The sequence below is a fragment of the Lampetra fluviatilis genome, chromosome 64 (genome assembly GCF_964198595.1).
Source record: "Lampetra fluviatilis chromosome 64, kcLamFluv1.1, whole genome shotgun sequence".
Classification (NCBI taxonomy): Eukaryota; Metazoa; Chordata; class Hyperoartia; order Petromyzontiformes; family Petromyzontidae; genus Lampetra; species Lampetra fluviatilis.
In genome coordinates this window covers 1313081-1332087 of record NC_136338.1, presented here as the reverse complement: position 1 = coordinate 1332087, position 19007 = coordinate 1313081, and the positions used below count along the sequence as shown (strand labels likewise).

Sequence of the window (19007 nt, the reverse complement as noted above, 5' to 3'; positions counted from 1 at the left end):
TTTTTTGTCCACTGGCTTGACCTCCGCGGGAAGGTCAGCAGGTCGGCTGAAGTGAACATTCTCGCAATAATGTGAAGATCTCACAATGCGGTTGTGATATTTGTATTCTTTTATTTAAATACTCTGAGTAGTGCCAGTCAACAAGTGCCAGTAGTCTTGCGACAAGCAAGCAAAACAAAATGACCAGGCATTATCACGACCCATCTAAAATCATGACTATTATTATCACTATTATTAATATTTATACTACATAGCGTACACTTTTGATGTTGAAGGAAGTTTTAATACTGCAGACTCCAATGAATATGCGTGCAGATGTCGTAGGAAAGTTTAATGAACGGTGGCCAAATGAAGATAGGTTCACCAAGGTTGCTTTGTTCCCTTATCAATAACTTTGATCGTAAGAGAGAGGTACTTTGCCGTTGGGTGGTCAATATTTGGCATTAACTCCGGTGGCACCGATCGTAGTAAAGTCACTTCAACGGTGCATGGCGTGTACGCTAATGACACGCGTAACTATTGCGTTTTCCCCGTGCCAACGATTGTGTATGGCACTGCGCGTGCGTGCGTATGTGCGCACGTATGGAGCGGTGGCGCCGCGGTTAGCATACTGCACCGCGAACCCCGATCGGCCTCGATTTCGATTCCCGGCCACATAAAAAAATCAGTGGGGATTATTCAAATCAGTTGTGGGCCTCTCCTAGGTTGACTCAATATTAAATGAGTATCTGGTGCCGAGTGTCAGTGTCAGCACCGGGGAGACAAAGGCAGCCGGGCGTGGTGCTGGCCACAGCGACCTCCTCGGGTGTCGAGTCAGCCTCAATAGGTGCAGACTTAATAGGCACTTGCCCCAACAGTCTTCGTGTGCCACATGGGGGACTCTTCGTATCTGTGTGTGCGACGTTTGTCTGTACTCACGGTCGCTTTCATTTCAACGCCGTTTCAACCGGCGGCAAATCCATCATCTTATTTTCCCGTCGTTTGTTAACCGCCTAGTTTTTAAGCCGAAGCTTAAAAAGTAAAAACAAAAATCTCACGAAACCTACGGTATTATATAGGATTTGCTTGAAGAAAAAACACTTGCTGGACAGCGCCGGTTAGTGGAACACCGACCAAGTTTTTCCACCGCAATGTCGTCAGATCACGGACTAAATGTGGGAAGTCGATGGTCGCGATCCAGTCACCAATGACTGCACAGAACAAAAAAAACCCATCCCAATTAATATATTTGGTTATCGACTTATTATATGATGACATGCCCAGCCCTGAGAATTAAAATATATAAAAACAATGAATATTGGTTTGTCACGCGTCGAACATTATTGCTCGCAGTGGCAGGGTGGGTAAGAAAGTTCTAGCACCCCATATGACGTGAACCAGAAGTCATTTGAAGTGATCTCAGGAGTAGTTCTGTGTTGTCCACTTCCGTGGGCCGTTCTGTAACAAGAAGGGGGGGGGGGTGTGGGGGTTGCGCTGCTTTGTGAAAGATGCAAATGGAAGGTTCTTCTTGTGACGTGCCGATGACGTCGACAGCACATCCGGGGATAGAAATTTGGAGGACATTTTTCCTTTTTGTAATCGCGTTTAGTGACTGTAATCTGATGACCCATCAAAAGCCTCGGCATTTTATGGGTTTACCAGCACCTGTATTTCGCATTCTGACTACAATAGCACATTTCCTGTAACGCTCGACTCAACAACACTGGACCATGTCTAGGCCTTGGGCCTGGGATTGTAGAAGGCCTCAAATGGCCGTCGGTCTAAAATGGTTTCCCTTTCGGTGCCAATTTGTTCGAACTCTATTTATTGTTATTATCGTTATTTCGTATTAAAAAAATGTTGTGGCGTTTGGTATCGGCGGAAATTATAGTGCAGTATTTTTTTTTGAAGTCTAGGTTGTAAGTTATAACGGACGGTCAAATGAAGTCCGTCGAGCGGTGAAAGCCACCGTCAAGTCTCGCCTGTGTTACCATCGGTTTTTAAAAAAACAAACCAACAAGAAAACCCTGAGCGGTGTGCGTGGTTGTGTTTCGTGCGATTCTGTCGGATTCGTTACGAGGGAGCGTGGAGGAAGCCGTCGCCGCTTTGTTTCTTTTGTACAACGACGACGATCCACGCCCCCCCCCCCCTCCCCCCTCCGATAAAGTTTGTGACTTTGGACACAGCAACAACAAAACAACTTTACGTTTTTATTTTGTCGTCTCATTCCTAAGGCACCGTCGCGCAAACACATACAGACGCACGCACATACATACACACAACAAAGACAAAGATCCCCCGCGTAGCCTTAACAGACTGTTGGGGCAAGTGCTGTTAGCGAGTAGCGCCTATGAATGCCGGCATGGCACACGAGGTGGGTGGGTGGCCAGCACCACGCCCGGCCGCCTTTGTCTCCCCAGTGGCGATGGTTTCACGCACTGCATCAGGTCCTCATTTGAGGCTGAGTCAACCTAGGGGAGGCCCAGGGCCGATTCGTCACCGGTGGTGGTGGCCGTCGTCGTTATTGTCGCCCGACTTGCTGGTGCTGGTTGACGGAATTTTCCCGTCCGGGATCTCTCCGCACGCACGGAGTCCAAAACTAAACAAGAACCCAGCCCAGAGTGCGACGGGAAATCCTTCGTCACACACGGGGAGACCTCCACGCAGACGAGCGTCGTCGTCAACATCCTCGCCGCACCGCCGTCCCCCCAAGACGCAAGTCGCGTTCCGACAGCAACAGCACCACCACCGTCGCCACCGACCCCGCCACTCAGCCACGACGCCTGCGGCTCGCGTTGCCGCGGGCTGGTGATTGCACTTTGAGGCCGTCGCGGCACATGTGAGTGTTGGGAAGGGCTCGCTGCCGGCAGGAGGTCACGGGAGAGAGACGACCTCCCTCCCCAGGGTGCCACGGGTCGACTGGAGAGTCTCTCACCCTCCGTCGTCGCCCCGGGGATCCGGGGTGCTTCACGTCTTTTGCGCGACCCGCCGGACCCCGCGCCCTCTGCATCGAAGCGATCGGCATCGCGACGCGAGGATTTCCGGCGGGGGGCCATCACTTACGAGCGAAGCGAAGTGAAGCGGATGCAGAGGATCGTGGGGTCGGTGGGTGGGGGGGTGAGAGGCACAGGAGGGGGGGGGGGGGGTGGGATGCCAGGGGAACTCTCCTTCGGTGGGCCAGGCCAGGCACAGCGGTGCGTGCCCAGGTAAGTATTTAGAGCTTTTATTTATATATTTTTCCCATATATACTTTTTGCAGCGATTGTGTCCCCCCCCCCACCCCCACCGTACGAGAGAAAGAGAGAGACATTTTTTTCGTGGGAAGTCAAAATGCAGCGTCCGTCCGCCCACCCGGCGGGATCGGTGCCGTCCGAGCGGAAAAGGTGACGAGCGTCGCCGTGGTGATGGGAGGACGCGCTCGCTTCGCGGCCCGCGGGGTGGTGCCGTGCGCGCCGACCACCGCACTGAACGCTCCCCCCCCCCACCACCCACCCCGCTTGATACACATTGGCACTGCGAAGGACAGAGCGAGCGAGGAAAGTGGAAAGACACATCGAGGCGTGCACTGGCACCTACGGGCTGTAGCTGCCCCGTGGTCGGTGATGGCGTCGGTGATGGCACGCGCGCACACGGCCCAGTGGCTCGTTGCGAGTGCACGTGGGGGCCTCTTGCAGGAACCGAGGTGACTGAGCGCCGCGCACAAAGTTCGTAACTCGACGTCAGCTCCAAAAATATCCCCCCCTCCCCCCCCACGCCGATTGGTCCTGCCGGGATTGTAGCAGTGACCGACGGATGGATGTCGCATGGGGCTGTGAACACGCGGTTCAGTGTCCACGTGGCCGCCGCGTGCCGCGTGGAACGAAAGTTGTGGGCCGCCGTCTGGCCCCGCAGGCCGCGTTCGTTCTCCAGCGCCGATGCCGTTACAGGCTGTGCGCTGTGAGTGGAGTGTACACTCTCTGTGTGTGTGTGTGTTGATGATGATGATGAGCAGGAGGTGTGCGTGAGGAGCGGTGGTGCAGCGGTTAGCGCTACGCTGCGCTACGAACCCGGCGACCCAGGTTCGATTCCCGCTCACGGAAAACACCCGTGACGATTATATCTGAACCGGTCCTAGGCCTCCTCTAGGTCGACTCAGCCTCGAATTAGTACCTGGTGCGATATGTAAGCATCGCCACTGGGGAGACAAAGGCGGCCGGGCGTGGTGTTGGCCACCCACCCCTCGTGTGCCGTGCCGGCCTTCATAGGTGCTCGCTAACAGCACTTGCCCCGACAGTCTGTTAATCCAACACGGGGGATCTTTGTCTTTGTTTGGGTAGTTGGAGGAGGCCCGTGAAAGATGCTACTGGGATCTTCGTCTTTTGTGTTGATGAGCAGGAGGCGTGCGCGTGTGTCTCCGTGTGAAGGCTGCAGCTACGACGGGAAGATCTACAAGAACCAGGAGACGTTTCACATCAACGCCTGCACGTCCTGCGTGTGCGTGGTGAGTGCCTCTCTGCGTCCGCCACGCGTCGTGAACACGCCGGCCCGCTCACTCGCTCGCCCGTGCGGACCCCTTCCCAGCAAGTCACTCTCACTCAGCCCGTCACCGACTCGCCCACCCACTCACCCACCTCGTCACTTAGCCACCTCGTTACTCACCCACTCACCGACTCGATCAATCACCACCTTGACCATCTCACCCACCTGGTCACTCACCCACCTCGTCACTCACCCACCTCGTTACTCACCCACTCACCAACTTGATCAATCACCACCCTGACCGTCTCACCCACCTCGTTACTCACCCACTCACCAACTCAATCACCACCTTGACCATCTCACCCACCTGGTCACTCACCCACCTCATCACTCACCCACCTCATCACTCACCCACCTCGTTACTCACCCACTCACCAACTCGATCAATCACCACCATTACCCTATGACCCACCTCGTCACTCACCCACTCACCCATTCACCAACTCAATCAATCACCACCTTTACCATCTCTCCCACCTCGTTACGCGCTCGCCCACCCACCCACCCACTCAATCTCCGCTATTGAATTTTCACAAAGCTCGCCTGCCTTGGACATCGCCTTCCCTCCCCCCAGCTCCCGACGCCTACACGCACACACGGACACGCGCACGGATGTCCGTGTGTCAGTGTGTGCGTGCGTGTGGGGGGGGAGCGGTAGTGTAGCGGGTTAGCGCTACGAACCCGGCGAACCCTGAGTTCGATTCCCGCTCACGGCCAACACCGGTGACGAACCGGTCCTGGTAAAAAAAAATCCACTGGGGAGACAAAGGCGGCCGGGCGTGGTGCTGGCCACCCACCCCCTCGTATGCCGTGCCGGCCTTCATAGGTGCTCGCTAACAGCACTTGCCCCTACATTCTGTTCAGGCTACACGGGGGATTTTTGTCTTTGTTCGCATGCGATGGCGCAGAATTTGAAATGCCGTGGCTACGAATCCGGCGACACGAGTTCGATTCCCGCTCATGGCCCGCACCAGCGGCGGACATTTCAACCTGGTCCTGTGCCCCCCCTAGGTCAACTCAGCATTAAATTAGCAGCTGGTGTGGCGTCGTGAACATCGCCACCGCCGGTGGGGGGGAGGGGGGGAGACAAAGGCGGCCGGGCGTGGTGCCGGACGCACTGCACCACGTGGTGCGCCGTGCCGCCCTTAGATGGATGCTCGCAAGGCAGAAGCAGAACTTGCTCCAGGAATCCCGCGTGGGCTACAGCGATGCGGGGATGGGGGGAGGATGACCTCTGTGTGTGCGCGTCCTCTCCTCCCCTCGCTCCTACCCCCCCACTAGAATGGAGACGTCAGCTGCAAGGAGGAGGAGTGTGCTCGAGCCAAGTGCCGCAACTCCGTCAAGAAGCCCGGAGTCTGCTGCCCCACGTGTCCCAAGGGTGGGTGGTGCAAACGGTGGCGGTGGTGGTGGCGGTGGTGGTGGAGGTGGTGGAGGTGGTGGCGGTGGTGGCGGTGGTGGCGGTGGTGGCGGTGGTGGCACACAGACAGACACAAGCAGAGAGACAACACAGAGACACACAGAGAGACACACAACATAGACACATGGCACTTACATTGAGGATGTCTTATTGGCGAAAGTGCCCACCCCCCCCCCCCTGCTATGAAAATAAGTGAAGAACTCCGCTCTCGGGAGATGTAGAGACAAGATATAGAGTTGTAGTGTATGTGTGCGTTGGTCTTAACGTGCACATAGCCTGGCACAAGCGCCGTGGTTCATGTCACCGCCACTTAGTGGCGAACGTGTGTGCAGGTCGACGTCTGGTGTCCTGTTCAGCACTTGGCAGAGGTGTGGACTCGAGTCATGTGACTTGGACTCGAGTCAGACTCGAGTCATGAATTTGATGACTTGCGACTCGACTTGGACTTGCATAACAATGACTTTGTCCCACCTATGAGATGTGGACTCGAGTCATGTGACTTGGACTCGAGTCAGACTCGAGTCATGAATTTGATGACTTGCGACTCGACTTGGACTTGCATAACAATGACTTTGTCCCACCTATGAGATGTGGACTCGAGTCATGTGACTTGGACTCGAGTCAGACTCGAGTCATGAATTTGATGACTTGCGACTCGACTTGGACTTGCATAACAATGACTTTGTCCCACCTATGAGATGTGGACTCGAGTCATGTGACTTGGACTCGAGTCAGACTCGAGTCATGAATTTGATGACTTGCGACTCGACTTGGACTTGCATAACAATGACTTTGTGCCACCTATGAGATGTGGACTCGAGTCATGTGACTTGGACTCGAGTCAGACTCGAGTCATGAATTTGATGACTTGCGACTCGACTTGGACTTGCATAACAATGACTTTGTCCCACCTCTGTCACTCGGTAATGCAAAGGGGCCCTCCCTGAAACGAAACACGGCATGTGCAGCAGGACACGATCAAGAGTTGAACCTCCACAGGTCCAACTCAAAGGCCCCCCACCCCCTCCACCACCACCAACCCACTCATCACTGCCAGAGCCCAAAGCACAGCGATGGCCATTCATTCGTTTGTTCAGCTGCCAGACTCCCTGTGACTGGCCTTCTTTTCTCTCCTTCTCCTCCTCCCACCCACCCACCCACAACAAAGATCCCTCGTGTAGCCTGTGACAGACTGTTGGGGCAAGTGCTGTTAGGGAACACCTATGAAGGCCGGCACTGTGGCACACGAGGGGGTGGGTGGCCAGCACCACGCCCAGCTGCCTTTGTCTCATTGTGCTCATTTGAGGCTGAGTAGACCTAGGGGAGGCCCCATGACCGGTTCAGATAATCGTCACCGATGTTGGCTGCGAGCGGGAATCGAACTCGGGTCGCCAGGTTCGTTGCGCAGCGTAGCGCTAACCGCTGCACCACCGCTCCCCACACACGCACACAAGCGCACACACAGAGACACACACACACACACCTCCACCCCGAGCTCAAAGGCCACATTGTTACATCTCCATCAGTGTTCACTTGTGCTCCAATTTTTACGCTTTTCAGCTCCGGTTGAAAGCGTTCGTGCATTAGCTCTGCACGTCTCCGTTTGGAGAGACCTGGGCAATCGTACGCCAACTCGTCTAGGCATGATCTAATGTAATTAAAGGATTCACGTAAACTAAACTATGAAACTAAACACACTTTTATTTCACCAGGTAAGGCCCACTGAGCTACGTAGCTCTTTTGCAGAAGAGACCTGGCCACAAACGGGAACTCAACGAAGTGGCCTTATCATCACCACGTGGAAATGCACAGCAGCCAAATGCTCTAAATGCGTGAAGTTGATTCAAAATGTGGGAGGGGGGGGGGGAAATGCCGGAAAAGCCGGAGACAAATCCACGCGAACACGGGGAGAGACACGCACACAACCTCCAAGTACACAGCAGCAGCAGGCGTCAGGGTCGGGATCGAACCCACGACCTCCTGTAGACCAGGCGATGGAGTTAACATCTCCTAGCCACCGTGGCGCCCCTGCCGCTGTGTTATTAGGGATTTACTCTATAGACGACCCTATATACCCTACAGACAACCCTATATACCCTACAGACAACCCTATATACCCTACAGACAACCCTATATACCCTACGGACGACAAAACCCAACCGACCGCGTGAGAATATCTGCCGGGCCCCGTGCACCCGACGCGTCCCGGTTGACGAACGCCACCGCGAACACCCCCGGCCTAACGCTCGCTCGGGCGCGTCACGCACCGCAGCGCCCAACATCATCCGGGGCGGGGGGCCGCTCGCGGCTCGAGCCGCTGGGCCCCCTCGGCCACAGCTCTTGCCGCCCGTCGCGCCCCCAAACGAGAGCGGTGCCGCTCTCGTTGACGGCCGAGTGGCGTTTTGGGGGGTGCCCCCGCGCTCCTCGGCAAGCGGCGGGGGGCATGATGCGTTTGCGAAGAAAATACAAATTCCTCCCGAAGGCTCAGAGGCCCCCTCTGCCTCAACTTCCCCCCCCCCCCTCCCCCCCCCACAGCTGAGCGGAGACTCAGTGGAGACCGCATTTTTGGCCGTGTTGACTTTGGCGGGTGAGGGGGGGGGGGTCGATTTATGTCCATCCTGAACCTTTGACCCCCCCCCCTCCTCCTTCCTCCTCGTCCCACCGAGGTCGCGGGCACCCCGCAACGCGATTCCCCTTTTGTGACGTCGGTAATAACACTGGTCCACACACTTTTTCTGGCATGAAGTATTCCAACGGTGTTAAGGTAATTTTGGGGTGCTGATTCCAAATCTGGCATCAGTTTTTGTCTATCACATCAGGTTTTTGAGACATCAAATATTGCATTTTCAATAAAAACTGCAGAAGAAAATTATTAAATGTGTATATCTACATTAAATTATATTATAAACACACTATCATAAAAATACGGCACCATATTTTAACACTAAAGCAGTCACTGACTCGCAACAACTCACAATCATAAGTGACAGAGTTAATTTCGGGTAAAATCAATGAAAACGGGGTATGCCGATAGCATAAGAATGAGATGTGTTAGAGCAAATCTGAGCTCAGATTTGGAATCAGCACCCTGAAATTAGTCTAAAACAGCTGCAAAAGTCCAGGCCAGAAAAAAATTATTTTTTGTTGTTGACCGAGCCGTTTAAATTATTTTCGTGCCGGAGGGGGGTGGGGGGGGGCAACGTAGCGGCGTGCGGAGGCTGTGGCCGGTGGTGGAGACACGTCGGGAAGTTCGCGCACGACAGACGACCGGTAGCGGCACGAGCGAGAAAGTCGCACGAACACAACCTGCGTGGCCTCGCTCGCTTGCCACCAGAGGTCGCAAACGGGTTTTGATTCCTTACTCGTACCCGTGCCCGGCCGCACCAGGTTCGCAAATGGGTACTCGTACCCGGCCGGGTACGGGTACCCGTTCCCTACCCGTACCCGTACCCTACCCGAAATGAGTGACAAACGGTTACTCACCAGTGACTCAGGGCCTACCCGTACCCGTACCCGGCCGCACCAGGGTCGCAAACGGCTACCCGTACCCGGCCGGGTATCGGGTAGGGTACGGGTATCGGGTACCCGGTTGCGACCTCTGCTTACCACTCCACTGGAGCAAAAGCCCAAAGTGAGTGCTTCCTGCCTCTCCCCCACGACTCTAGAGGATATTTTGGCCTCCCCTCCTCCTCCTCCCCCTCTTCCTCCTCCTCTTCCTCCTCCACTCCTTCCACCTTTGGTAGACGTCTTGGACGCAGGGTGGCACTTGCCCAATTTACCCAACCGCACCTGGTCTGCCGGCGTGACCCCATTCAACGCGGCCGCTTGGAGTCTCGGCGAGAGGCCGGGAGATTTAAGAAACTTTCCTCCGAGCTGGGAGATTTTTTTTTTAACAATTTCTATTTTACTTTAAGCAGGTTAAGCCCACTGAGCAGTATAGCTCGTGTCAGACTCGGGGCTAAAGCCTGTTCGTATTTTTTGATACGGGCAAAAAGAAAAGGTCCCACAGATATTTTTCCGAAGCGACCTGGCCACAATCGAACTGTGCGTGTCAAGTGGCAATGTAGAGCACGGAAGTCCACCCCCTCTGAACCGGTCATGGGCCTCCCCCTAGGTCTACTCAGCCTCAAATGAGTACCTGGTGCGGTGCGTAAAAACCATCGCCACTGGGAAGAGAAAGGCCGTGCCGTGCCGGCCTTCATAGGTGCTGCTCGCTAACAGCACTTTGCCCCGACAGCCTGCTAAGGCTACAAGGGTGATCTTTGTCTTTGTCTGGCTTATAAACCGAGGCGGGCGTTCTCTTTGTGAGCTGCGTCTGCCTGTGGCCCGTGTCACACTCTCGTCTTTATCTCGAGACTCGGCCACACAATCAGCCACCCCCCTACCACCCACCCGCTCGCCCGCCCCCTCATTCCCCCACGACCACCATTCAATATTGAAGGTAAATAATCAGGAAAGGGCCCGGGTTTATTTGCGTAGGTTACAGGTCGCGCCAAAGGCCACAATTAGGTCGCCCGTCTCTCAGGGGCTAGACAAAGGCCGTCTGCTGATGACGACTTTTAAAAGTTTGCGTCCAAATCTCGCCTGGGATGGCACACACCCTCACCCCCCCCCCCCCCCCCGTTTTCGACTGTCGTCTCCTGGCGACTGTCATCGAACGAGCTGTCTGTGTGTGTGTGGTCGTGTGGTCGTGTCACGCACGCGGTCAGAAACTAAACTAGAAACTATACTCTTTGGGTCTTTCGGTAAAGTCACGTGGGTAGAAATAAAATAAAACCAATCACGACGTTTCGATCGCAACACTTTACCGAAAGAACCAAAGAGTATGGATTCCTGCAGTCACCAAAGCCTCTTTTATTAATTATTTTTTTTACCTACGTGACTTTACCGACAAAACCTAAGAATATGAATCCCCCGTCTAGCCTGAACAGACTGTTGGGGCAAGTGCTGATAGCGAGCACCTATGAAGGCCGGCACGGCACACGAGGGGGTGGGTTGCCAGCAACGCCCAGCCGCCTTTGTTTCCCCAGTGGCTGAGTCGACCTAGGGGAGCCCCGTGACCGGGTTCAGATATTTGCCACTGTTATTGGCCGTGAGTGCGAATCGAACTCGGGTCGCCAGAGTGTGTAGTGATCTCCCCCACTGAGCCACCTCATCACCCACCCACCAACTCGCTCACTCACCTCCTTGCCAACTCACCGAATCACTCATGCCTGCCACACCACACTCGCCACCCACACCACCCACGCAACCCACGCCACCCACACCACCCACACCACCCACCCCACCCACACCACCCACACCACATTCTCCACCCACACCACCCACCCCACCCACACCACCCACACCACATTCTCCATCCACACCACCCACACCACACTCACCACCCACACCATGCTCTCCACCCACACCACCCACATCACACTCACCACCCACACCATGCTCTCCACCCACACCACCCACACCACACACGCCAGACGCACCACCCAACTCATTTACCTGTGTGCCCATGTGTCTGTGTGTGTCTGTGTTCTCTCTGTGTGTCTATATCCATGCGTCTGTGTGTGTCTGTGTTCTCTCTGTGTGTCTCTGTACACATGTGCCTGTGTGTCCGTGTGCCTCTGTACCCACGTGTCCGCGTGTCCGTGCGTCGTCCGTGTGTGACGCAGACTGCGAGGGTGGCCATGCGCACGCGGTCACGTGGGCTCCCGACGACTGCACCACGTGCCGCTGCACGGTCAGTCCCATGGCCGCCAGCCACGCGGTCACCGAGTGCGAGGCAACTTCCTCTCCTCGCTGGATAATGACGATGACGATGATGTGATAACGATGATGATGATGATGATGGGATAACGACGACGATGATGATGATGTGATAACGACGACGATGATGATGTGATAACGATGATGATGTGATAATGATGATGTGAGTTTTCACGAGCATGGGATCAGTGCGGGATGAAGCTAGTGCGGGGCCTGTAGCACGTGTTGTTATAAAGGGGCTCTAAATAAAAAAAAAACACGTAAATATTAAAACACATTTTTTTCTATTTGCACAGCAAAGTAATTGTATTTTTTCATTTGCTATACAGCCAGATAATACGACAAATTTCTAACCTTAAAGTTAAAGGCGGTATAGTACTATAGTAATAGAGCAAGTGCAGAATCACTGAACCGGAATTGATAGCTTGAAAGCATTTAGCGCGGGGCCCTTGAAAGTGCGGGGCCCGTAGCTACTACACGTGCAGCTACTACTTATGCTGGTGATGATGGCGTTGAAGATTATGTCTCCGTGAGGATGGGGTTTGATGGTGATGATGGCGATGATGATGTTGATGTCTCTGTAAGGATGGGGTTTGATGACGATGATGATGGCGATGCTAATGACGTTGATGATGTTGGTGTCTCTGTGAGGATGGGGTTGTTGAGTGCCAGGTGACCGTGTGTGCTGAGCTCAGCTGCCCCGTCACTCAGCACCTGCCTGGGCAGTGCTGCCCCTCCTGCCGGCCTGGTGACACTCGCACCACCCCACACCGCACCATCCACACCGCACCATCCACACTGCACCACCCACACCGCACCACCCACACCGCACCACCCACACCGGACCACACACACCGCACCACCCACACCGCACCACCCACACCGCACCAACCACACCGCACCACACACACCGCACCACACACACCACACTCACCACACCGAACCACATTCACCACACGCACCGCACCACTCAAACAGCGCCACACTCACCACACCACCTGTACCACCCACACCGCACCACACTCACCACACCACACTCACCGCACCACACTCACCGCACCACACGCACCACATGCACCACACCACCCACACCGCACCACCCGCACTGCACAACGTTAACCGCACCACCCGCCCACAAGCACCACACTATATTCACCATTCCACACTCACCGCACGAATATCACTGCCCTGTGATGATGACGATGGCAGTGATGATGATGATGGCAGTGATGATGATGACCATGGCAGTGATGATGACGATGACAGTAATGATGATGATGTTCTGCAGGCTGCGAGTATGAAGGGCAGCATTACAAGGAAGGGCAGTTCTTCACCGCAAACAGCAACCCCTGTCTGAATTGCTCTTGCCTGGTACGTATGTGCTTCGTTTATGTGTGCGTGTCTGTGTTGCGTGTGTGCGTGCGTGCGTGTGCGTGCGTGTGCGTGTGCGCGTGTGTGTATGCGTGTGTGTACGCGTGTGTGTGCGTGTGTGTACGCGTGTGTGTGCGCGTGTGTGTATGCGTGTGTGTACGCGTGTGTGTGCGAGTGTGTACGCGTGTGTGTGCGCGTGTGTGTACACGTGTGTGTGCGCGTTTGTGTATGCGTGTGTGTACGCGTGTATGTGTGCGTGTATGTGTGCGCGTGTGTGTGTGCGTATGTGTGTGTCTGCGCGTGTCTGTGCGCGTGTATGTGTACGTGTATGTATGGCGATGATGATGTGGGGAGCGGCGGTGCAGCGGTTAGCGCCGCGCTATGAACCCGGCGACCCGGGTTCGATTCCCGCTCATGGCCAGCACCGGTGACGATTATCTGAACATCCAGCGTTTCATCAGCAGCAGAGGCAGCTTTGCTTGCACCAATGCTGATGACCTGCCCAGGTGTTTATAAGCGTGGACTGGGTTTTGACATTAAGCGTCTAATCAGCAGCTGGACCCATATAATCTATCAGACAACGTGCGTGCCTTTAAACGCCTGGCTGTTCACCAGCATTGCTTCAGGCAAGGCTGCCTCTGCTGCTGATGAGAAACTGAATGTTGAAACCCAGTCCAGAGTTTTGCTTATTTAATAAATACAAATACGTGTCGATTTGTTTAAGTCAATATATATACTGGTAGGAACCTCCTGGTTACACCAGCCCACAGGGGAGTATTGTGTCCGTCGTGCAGGGAGGGGCTGGGTGGGGAGGGAGGGGCTGGGTGGAGAGGGTGGGGCTAGGTGGGGAGGGACTGGTCACCCCGTGGTGCCCTTATAAAACTCAACGTTTAACCTACTCACGCCGGCTTGTGCCCGCCCTCACAGTCGGGCATATTTGCGGAATACACCACGCCGCCGTTGACCCTGGCCATTGACCAAGCAACCCAACGTTCCTACCAGCTGCTGCTGATACTGCTGTTGGTGATACTGCTGCTGCTGATGATGATGATGCTGATGATGATAATGATGATTCTGAGTGTTCGCGTGTGCAGGACAGCCTGATCCGCTGTTCGCCCGTGCACTGCCGGCCACTCGCGTGCCGACACCCCGTGCAAAGACCCGGGCAGTGCTGCCCAGAGTGCCGCGGTGAGCGCCTGACGCTAAACTGATGCTGAAGTGAAGCTGTACACTATTCTTTATTCTGTTTAACATCTCGGCTTTCGCGATCAATGTTATCCACGATGGAGGTTTTTGGGTTACGTGGTCTGAGCCAAAAACTTCTATTGTGGATACTTCTAGATTTGAAGCTTTCGTGACTGCAAGGATTCATACTCTTAGGTTTTTTCGGTAAAGTCACGTGGGTAAAAATAAAATAAAACAGAATAAAGTAATCTTCTCGGTTCTTTCGGTAAAGTCACGTAGAAGGGAAATAATAGAATAAAAATAAAACATAATAAATTAATTCTCACGACGTTTCGGCCACAACGCAAGCAGCCGCCCTCAGGTGAAGAACAGGTCTGTCGGAAAGACAGCGTCTTATTTTTATTATTTTATTATTTCCCTTCTACGTGACTTTACGGAAAGAACCAACAAGATGTTTTTTTCCAGTTTTCGTTTATTCGGTATAACCCTGTGAGCCGTGCGGATCTTGACTCGGGTGCAACCGCCACAAAAAAAACATGAACAAGAAACATCTTAAAGTGTATACGCGCAACAGAAAAATCCTGGAAAAAACAGCAAAGTCTTCCAGAAAAAGCACCGTATTTCAACGCTGTGTGCTAAAATCCCAATGGTACCCGGCCGGGTACGGGTAGCCGGGTATCGGGTAGGGTACGGGTATCGGGTACCCGATTGCGACCTCTGGGCTGGTGGCTCCGCGGGGCAGGGACGGTGATGTGGCTGCCTTGTCACCCGCGTGCCTGCTGCTGCAGGATGCCTAATCAACGGGCAGGCGCTGGAGAACGGAGAGACGGTCAACCCCGGTGGCGGCTGTCAGAAATGCACCTGCCTGGTAAAACACACAACACACACTTTGTCTCTCTCTCTCGGGTCGATGATTTTATCATCATCATCATCATCGTAGTCTTCGTCGTCACGACCTGCAGGAACATTTTGTGCCACGTTGGTGATGTTAACTACCTCGCCTGGTATACAGGAGGTCGTGGGTTTGATCCCGACCCTGACGCCTGTTGCATACTAGGGAGTTTGTGTCGCTCTCTCATCGTCATCATGGTGGCTAGGAGATGTTAACTACCTCACCTGGTATACAGGAGGTTGTGGGTTCGATCCCGACCCTGATGCCTGTTGCATACTAGGGAGTTTGTGTCGCTCTCTCATCGTCATCATGGTGGCTAGGAGATGTTAACTACCTCGCCTGGTATACAGGAGGTCGTGGGTTCGTTCCGTGGATTTTTCTCTGGGTCCTCCTCCGGTTTCTCCCTCCACATTTAGAATCGACGTCACCACCACGCGTTTAGAGTGTTTGGCTGTGATAAATTTCCCGCGACGTCCGCACACAAATGACGTCACGGAATCTCTCGCGCCGTCCATCTTCCCGTCGATGCGGCCGCAGCATTAACCAGGGAGGCCGCTGGGCTCAGAACCGCGGCAAACGCACCACCACCAGCTCACTTCCCACGTGACAGTCCGCCGAGCGGGCTGTGGCTCGCTCGCCGCCCCGAGTTGGACTCTCAATCGGGAAGTCGGTCCAGCCAATCATCATCGTGGACAGGAAGTCGAGTCAAGGAGCAGTTGTACCACTTTGTGGGATGGTGCCACGAAATCAGCTGGTGTGCAGCTTTGGGGAGGCCTCATCCAGCAGCGGATCGACCATGGCTGATGATGACCCTTGAACCCGACTCTTACCCCTCCTCCCTTTCCCTTTTCTCTGTTCCGCTGCCCTTTTCTCCCCCCCCCCCCCGATCTTCAACCCCCCCCCCCTGGCCTGACCTCTGACCTGGCCGCAAGGGCGGCGAGCTGGGATGTGACCGGGGCCCGCCGGTGTGCGAGCTGCCCTCCTGCCCCCACCCCGGCCGCCCGGAAGGGCAGTGCTGCCCCGCGTGCGACGGTAAGACAAGCGGGACGCAAGGCGAGCGGCTAAGGGAGCGGTCCCCGCCATTTCTCCCTCGCGTCACTGCCGGCGGAGGAGACTTCGCTCGAGAGAGCTCTGAGAGGAACCCACTTCTGGCCAGACAGCCTGGGAAGAGGACCCACATTTTACCCCACCACCACCACCACCACCGCCACCGTACGGGGCGTTGGTGGTGGAGGGAGAGGTTCAAGAGACTCGCCCCTCGTCGTTTTAACTGGTATCCTCCGCCGGGAGATGGAGTCGAACCGTTGGCCTCTGACCTCCGGGCCGCGACTCCACCGTCGCTGACCGTTCCACCGCGGCGGCAGCATCCACGGTGTTATCGCCATGAGTGGTGATGAAGCTGGTGGCACCGAGGTGGCTGGGAGATTTTAACTCCCTTGTTATCGCCATGAGTCATAATGACGCCTGCTGCTGTATATTTGGAGTTTGCGTGTCTCTCTTTCTCTCATCATCACGGTGGCTGGGAGATGTTAACTCCCTTACCTGCTATGCAGGAGGTCGTGGGTTCAATCCCGACCCTGCCGCCTGCTGTATATTTTGAGTTTGTGTGTCTTTCTCATCATCATCATCGTGGTGGTGGCTAGATGTTAACTACCTTGCCTGCTATGCAGGAGGTCGTGGGTTCGATCCCGACCCTGATGCCTGCCGCTGTATATTTGGAGTTTGCGGTGTCTCTCTCCGCGTGGTCGTCTGGATTTTCCTCCGGGTCCTCCAGTTTTGCCCGCCATACTCTAAACATGCGTTTAGAGTATTTGGCTGCTATGTGTGTACGTTGAACTTCTTTCGCACCGTACGTAGCCAACCGTGTTAATCAGAGGTGCGGGTAAATTCCCACTTGGTTGAGCTATCATTTGTGTTGGGCAGGTCGCTTCAGAAAAAGATTGATGTTGCTGGGTGGGGCCTTACCTGGTAAAATAAACTTTATATTCTTTGGGTCTTTTGGTAAAGCCACGTAGATAGAAAAATAATAAAAAAATTATCACAGTAAAAAATATATGATATATATTTTTTCCTGCTTCAGCAGCTCGAAACGTCGTGATACTGTGATTATTTTTGTTTATTATTTTTCTATTTACATCGCTTTACCGAAAGACCCAAAGAATATGAATTCCTGCAGTCACGAAAGCTTTGAGTCAAAAAAAACTTTGTTAAGCTTAGTCTAGATTGTTGTTTTTGTTGTTATGAGTGGGTGAGTGAGTGGGTTAGAGCGTGAGTGGGTGTAGTGGGTTAGTGCGAGGGTGAGCGGGTGGGTGAGTAGGTGGGTGAGTGAGTAGGTGAGTGAGTGGATTAGTAGGTTGAGTGGGTGAGTGAGTGGGTTAGAGCGTGAGTAGGTGAGTGGGTGAGTGCGTGGGTGAGCGGGTGGGTGAGTGAGTGAGTGGGTGAGTGAGTGGGTGAGAGCGTGAGTAGGTGATGTAGTGGGTGATTGAGTGACTGAGTGGGTGAGTAAGTGGGTGGGTGAGTGAATGGGTAAGTGCGTGGGTGGGTAAGTGAGTGGGTGGGTGAGTGAGTGAGTGGATGAGTGAGTAGGTGGGTGAGTGGATGAGTGAGTAGGTGAGTGGGTGAGTAGGTGAGTGAGTGGGTGAGTAGGTGAGTGGGTGAGTGGATGAGTGAGTAGGTGAGTGGGTGAGTGCGTGGGTGAGTGAGTGGGTGGATGAGTGAGTAGGTGAGTGGGTGAGCGGGTGGGTGAGTGAGTGAGTGAGTGGGTGGATGAGTCAGTAGGTGAGTGGGTGAGTAGGTGAGTGAGTGAGTGGGTGAGTGGATGAGTGAGTAGGTGAGTGGGTGAGTGGATGAGTGGATGAGTGAGTAGGTGAGTGGGTGAGTGGATGAGTGGATGAGTGAGTAGGTGAGTGGGTGAGTAGGTGAGTGAGTGAGTGGGTGAGTGGATGAGTGAGTAGGTGAGTGGGTGAGTGAGTAGGTGAGTGCATGAGTGAGTAGGTGAGTAGATGAGTGAGTGGCTGAGTGAGTGAGTGGGTGAGTGAGTGGGTGAGTATGTGAGTGGGTGAGAGGGTGAGAGAGTGAGTAGGTGAGTTGGTGAGTGAGTGGGTGAGCGGGTGAGTGAGTGAGTGGGTGAGTGGGTGAGTAGGTGAGTGAGTGAGTGGGTGAGTGGATGAGTGAGTAGGTGAGTGGGTGAGTGAGTAGGTGAGTGGATGAGTGAGTAGGTGAGTGGATGAGTGAGTGGCTGAGTGAGTGGGTGAGTATGTGAGTGGGTGAGAGGGTGAGAGAGTGAGTAGGTGAGTGGGTGAGTGAGTGGGTGAGCGGGTGAGCGAGCGGGTGAGTGAGCGGGTGAGTGCGTGGGTGAGCGGGTGAGGCGCGTGTCGACTCTGCGCGTGTCGTGGTGGTGGGCAGGGTGTGAGTTTGAGGGGCAGGCGTTCCGCAGTGGAGAGACGCGACCCTCGCCCCTCGCTGGGCCCTGCATCCAGTGCACCTGCACGGTGGGTGCTGCTTGCACACAACAACAACAACCACAACAACAATTACAACAACCACACCCACAACTTCCACAACAACCACCACAACCACACACACAACTACCACAACAACAATTACAACAACCACAACAACTACCACAACAACAACCACAACAACTGCCACAACAACAACAACCACAACAACTGCCACAACAACAATTACAACAACCACAACTTCCACAACAACCACAACCACACACACAACTACCACAACAACACCACTAGGGAGACAAAGGTGGTCGGGCGTGGTGCTGGCCACCCACCCCCTCGTGTACCGTACCGGCCTTCATAGGTGCTCGCTAACAGCACTTGCCCCAACAGTCTGTTGAGGCTACACGGGGGATCTTTGTCTGCT

The 19007-nt window shown here is 54.5% G+C and overlaps 1 protein-coding gene across 1 annotated transcript in view; it reads left to right on the top strand.

The window, feature by feature from the left end:
• The window catches only part of KCP (kielin cysteine rich BMP regulator), a 110986-nt gene that overhangs the window by 59840 nt on the left and 32139 nt on the right, over nucleotides 1-19007 (top strand). The window contains exons 10-18 of the mRNA XM_078882203.1: nucleotides 4383-4459; nucleotides 5779-5875; nucleotides 11584-11651; nucleotides 12329-12425; nucleotides 12966-13048; nucleotides 14143-14236; nucleotides 15022-15101; nucleotides 16058-16157; nucleotides 18531-18616. Coding sequence (XP_078738329.1) covers nucleotides 4383-4459; nucleotides 5779-5875; nucleotides 11584-11651; nucleotides 12329-12425; nucleotides 12966-13048; nucleotides 14143-14236; nucleotides 15022-15101; nucleotides 16058-16157; nucleotides 18531-18616 — 782 coding nt within the window. The remainder of the gene's footprint in view (nucleotides 1-4382; nucleotides 4460-5778; nucleotides 5876-11583; nucleotides 11652-12328; nucleotides 12426-12965; nucleotides 13049-14142; nucleotides 14237-15021; nucleotides 15102-16057; nucleotides 16158-18530; nucleotides 18617-19007) is intronic.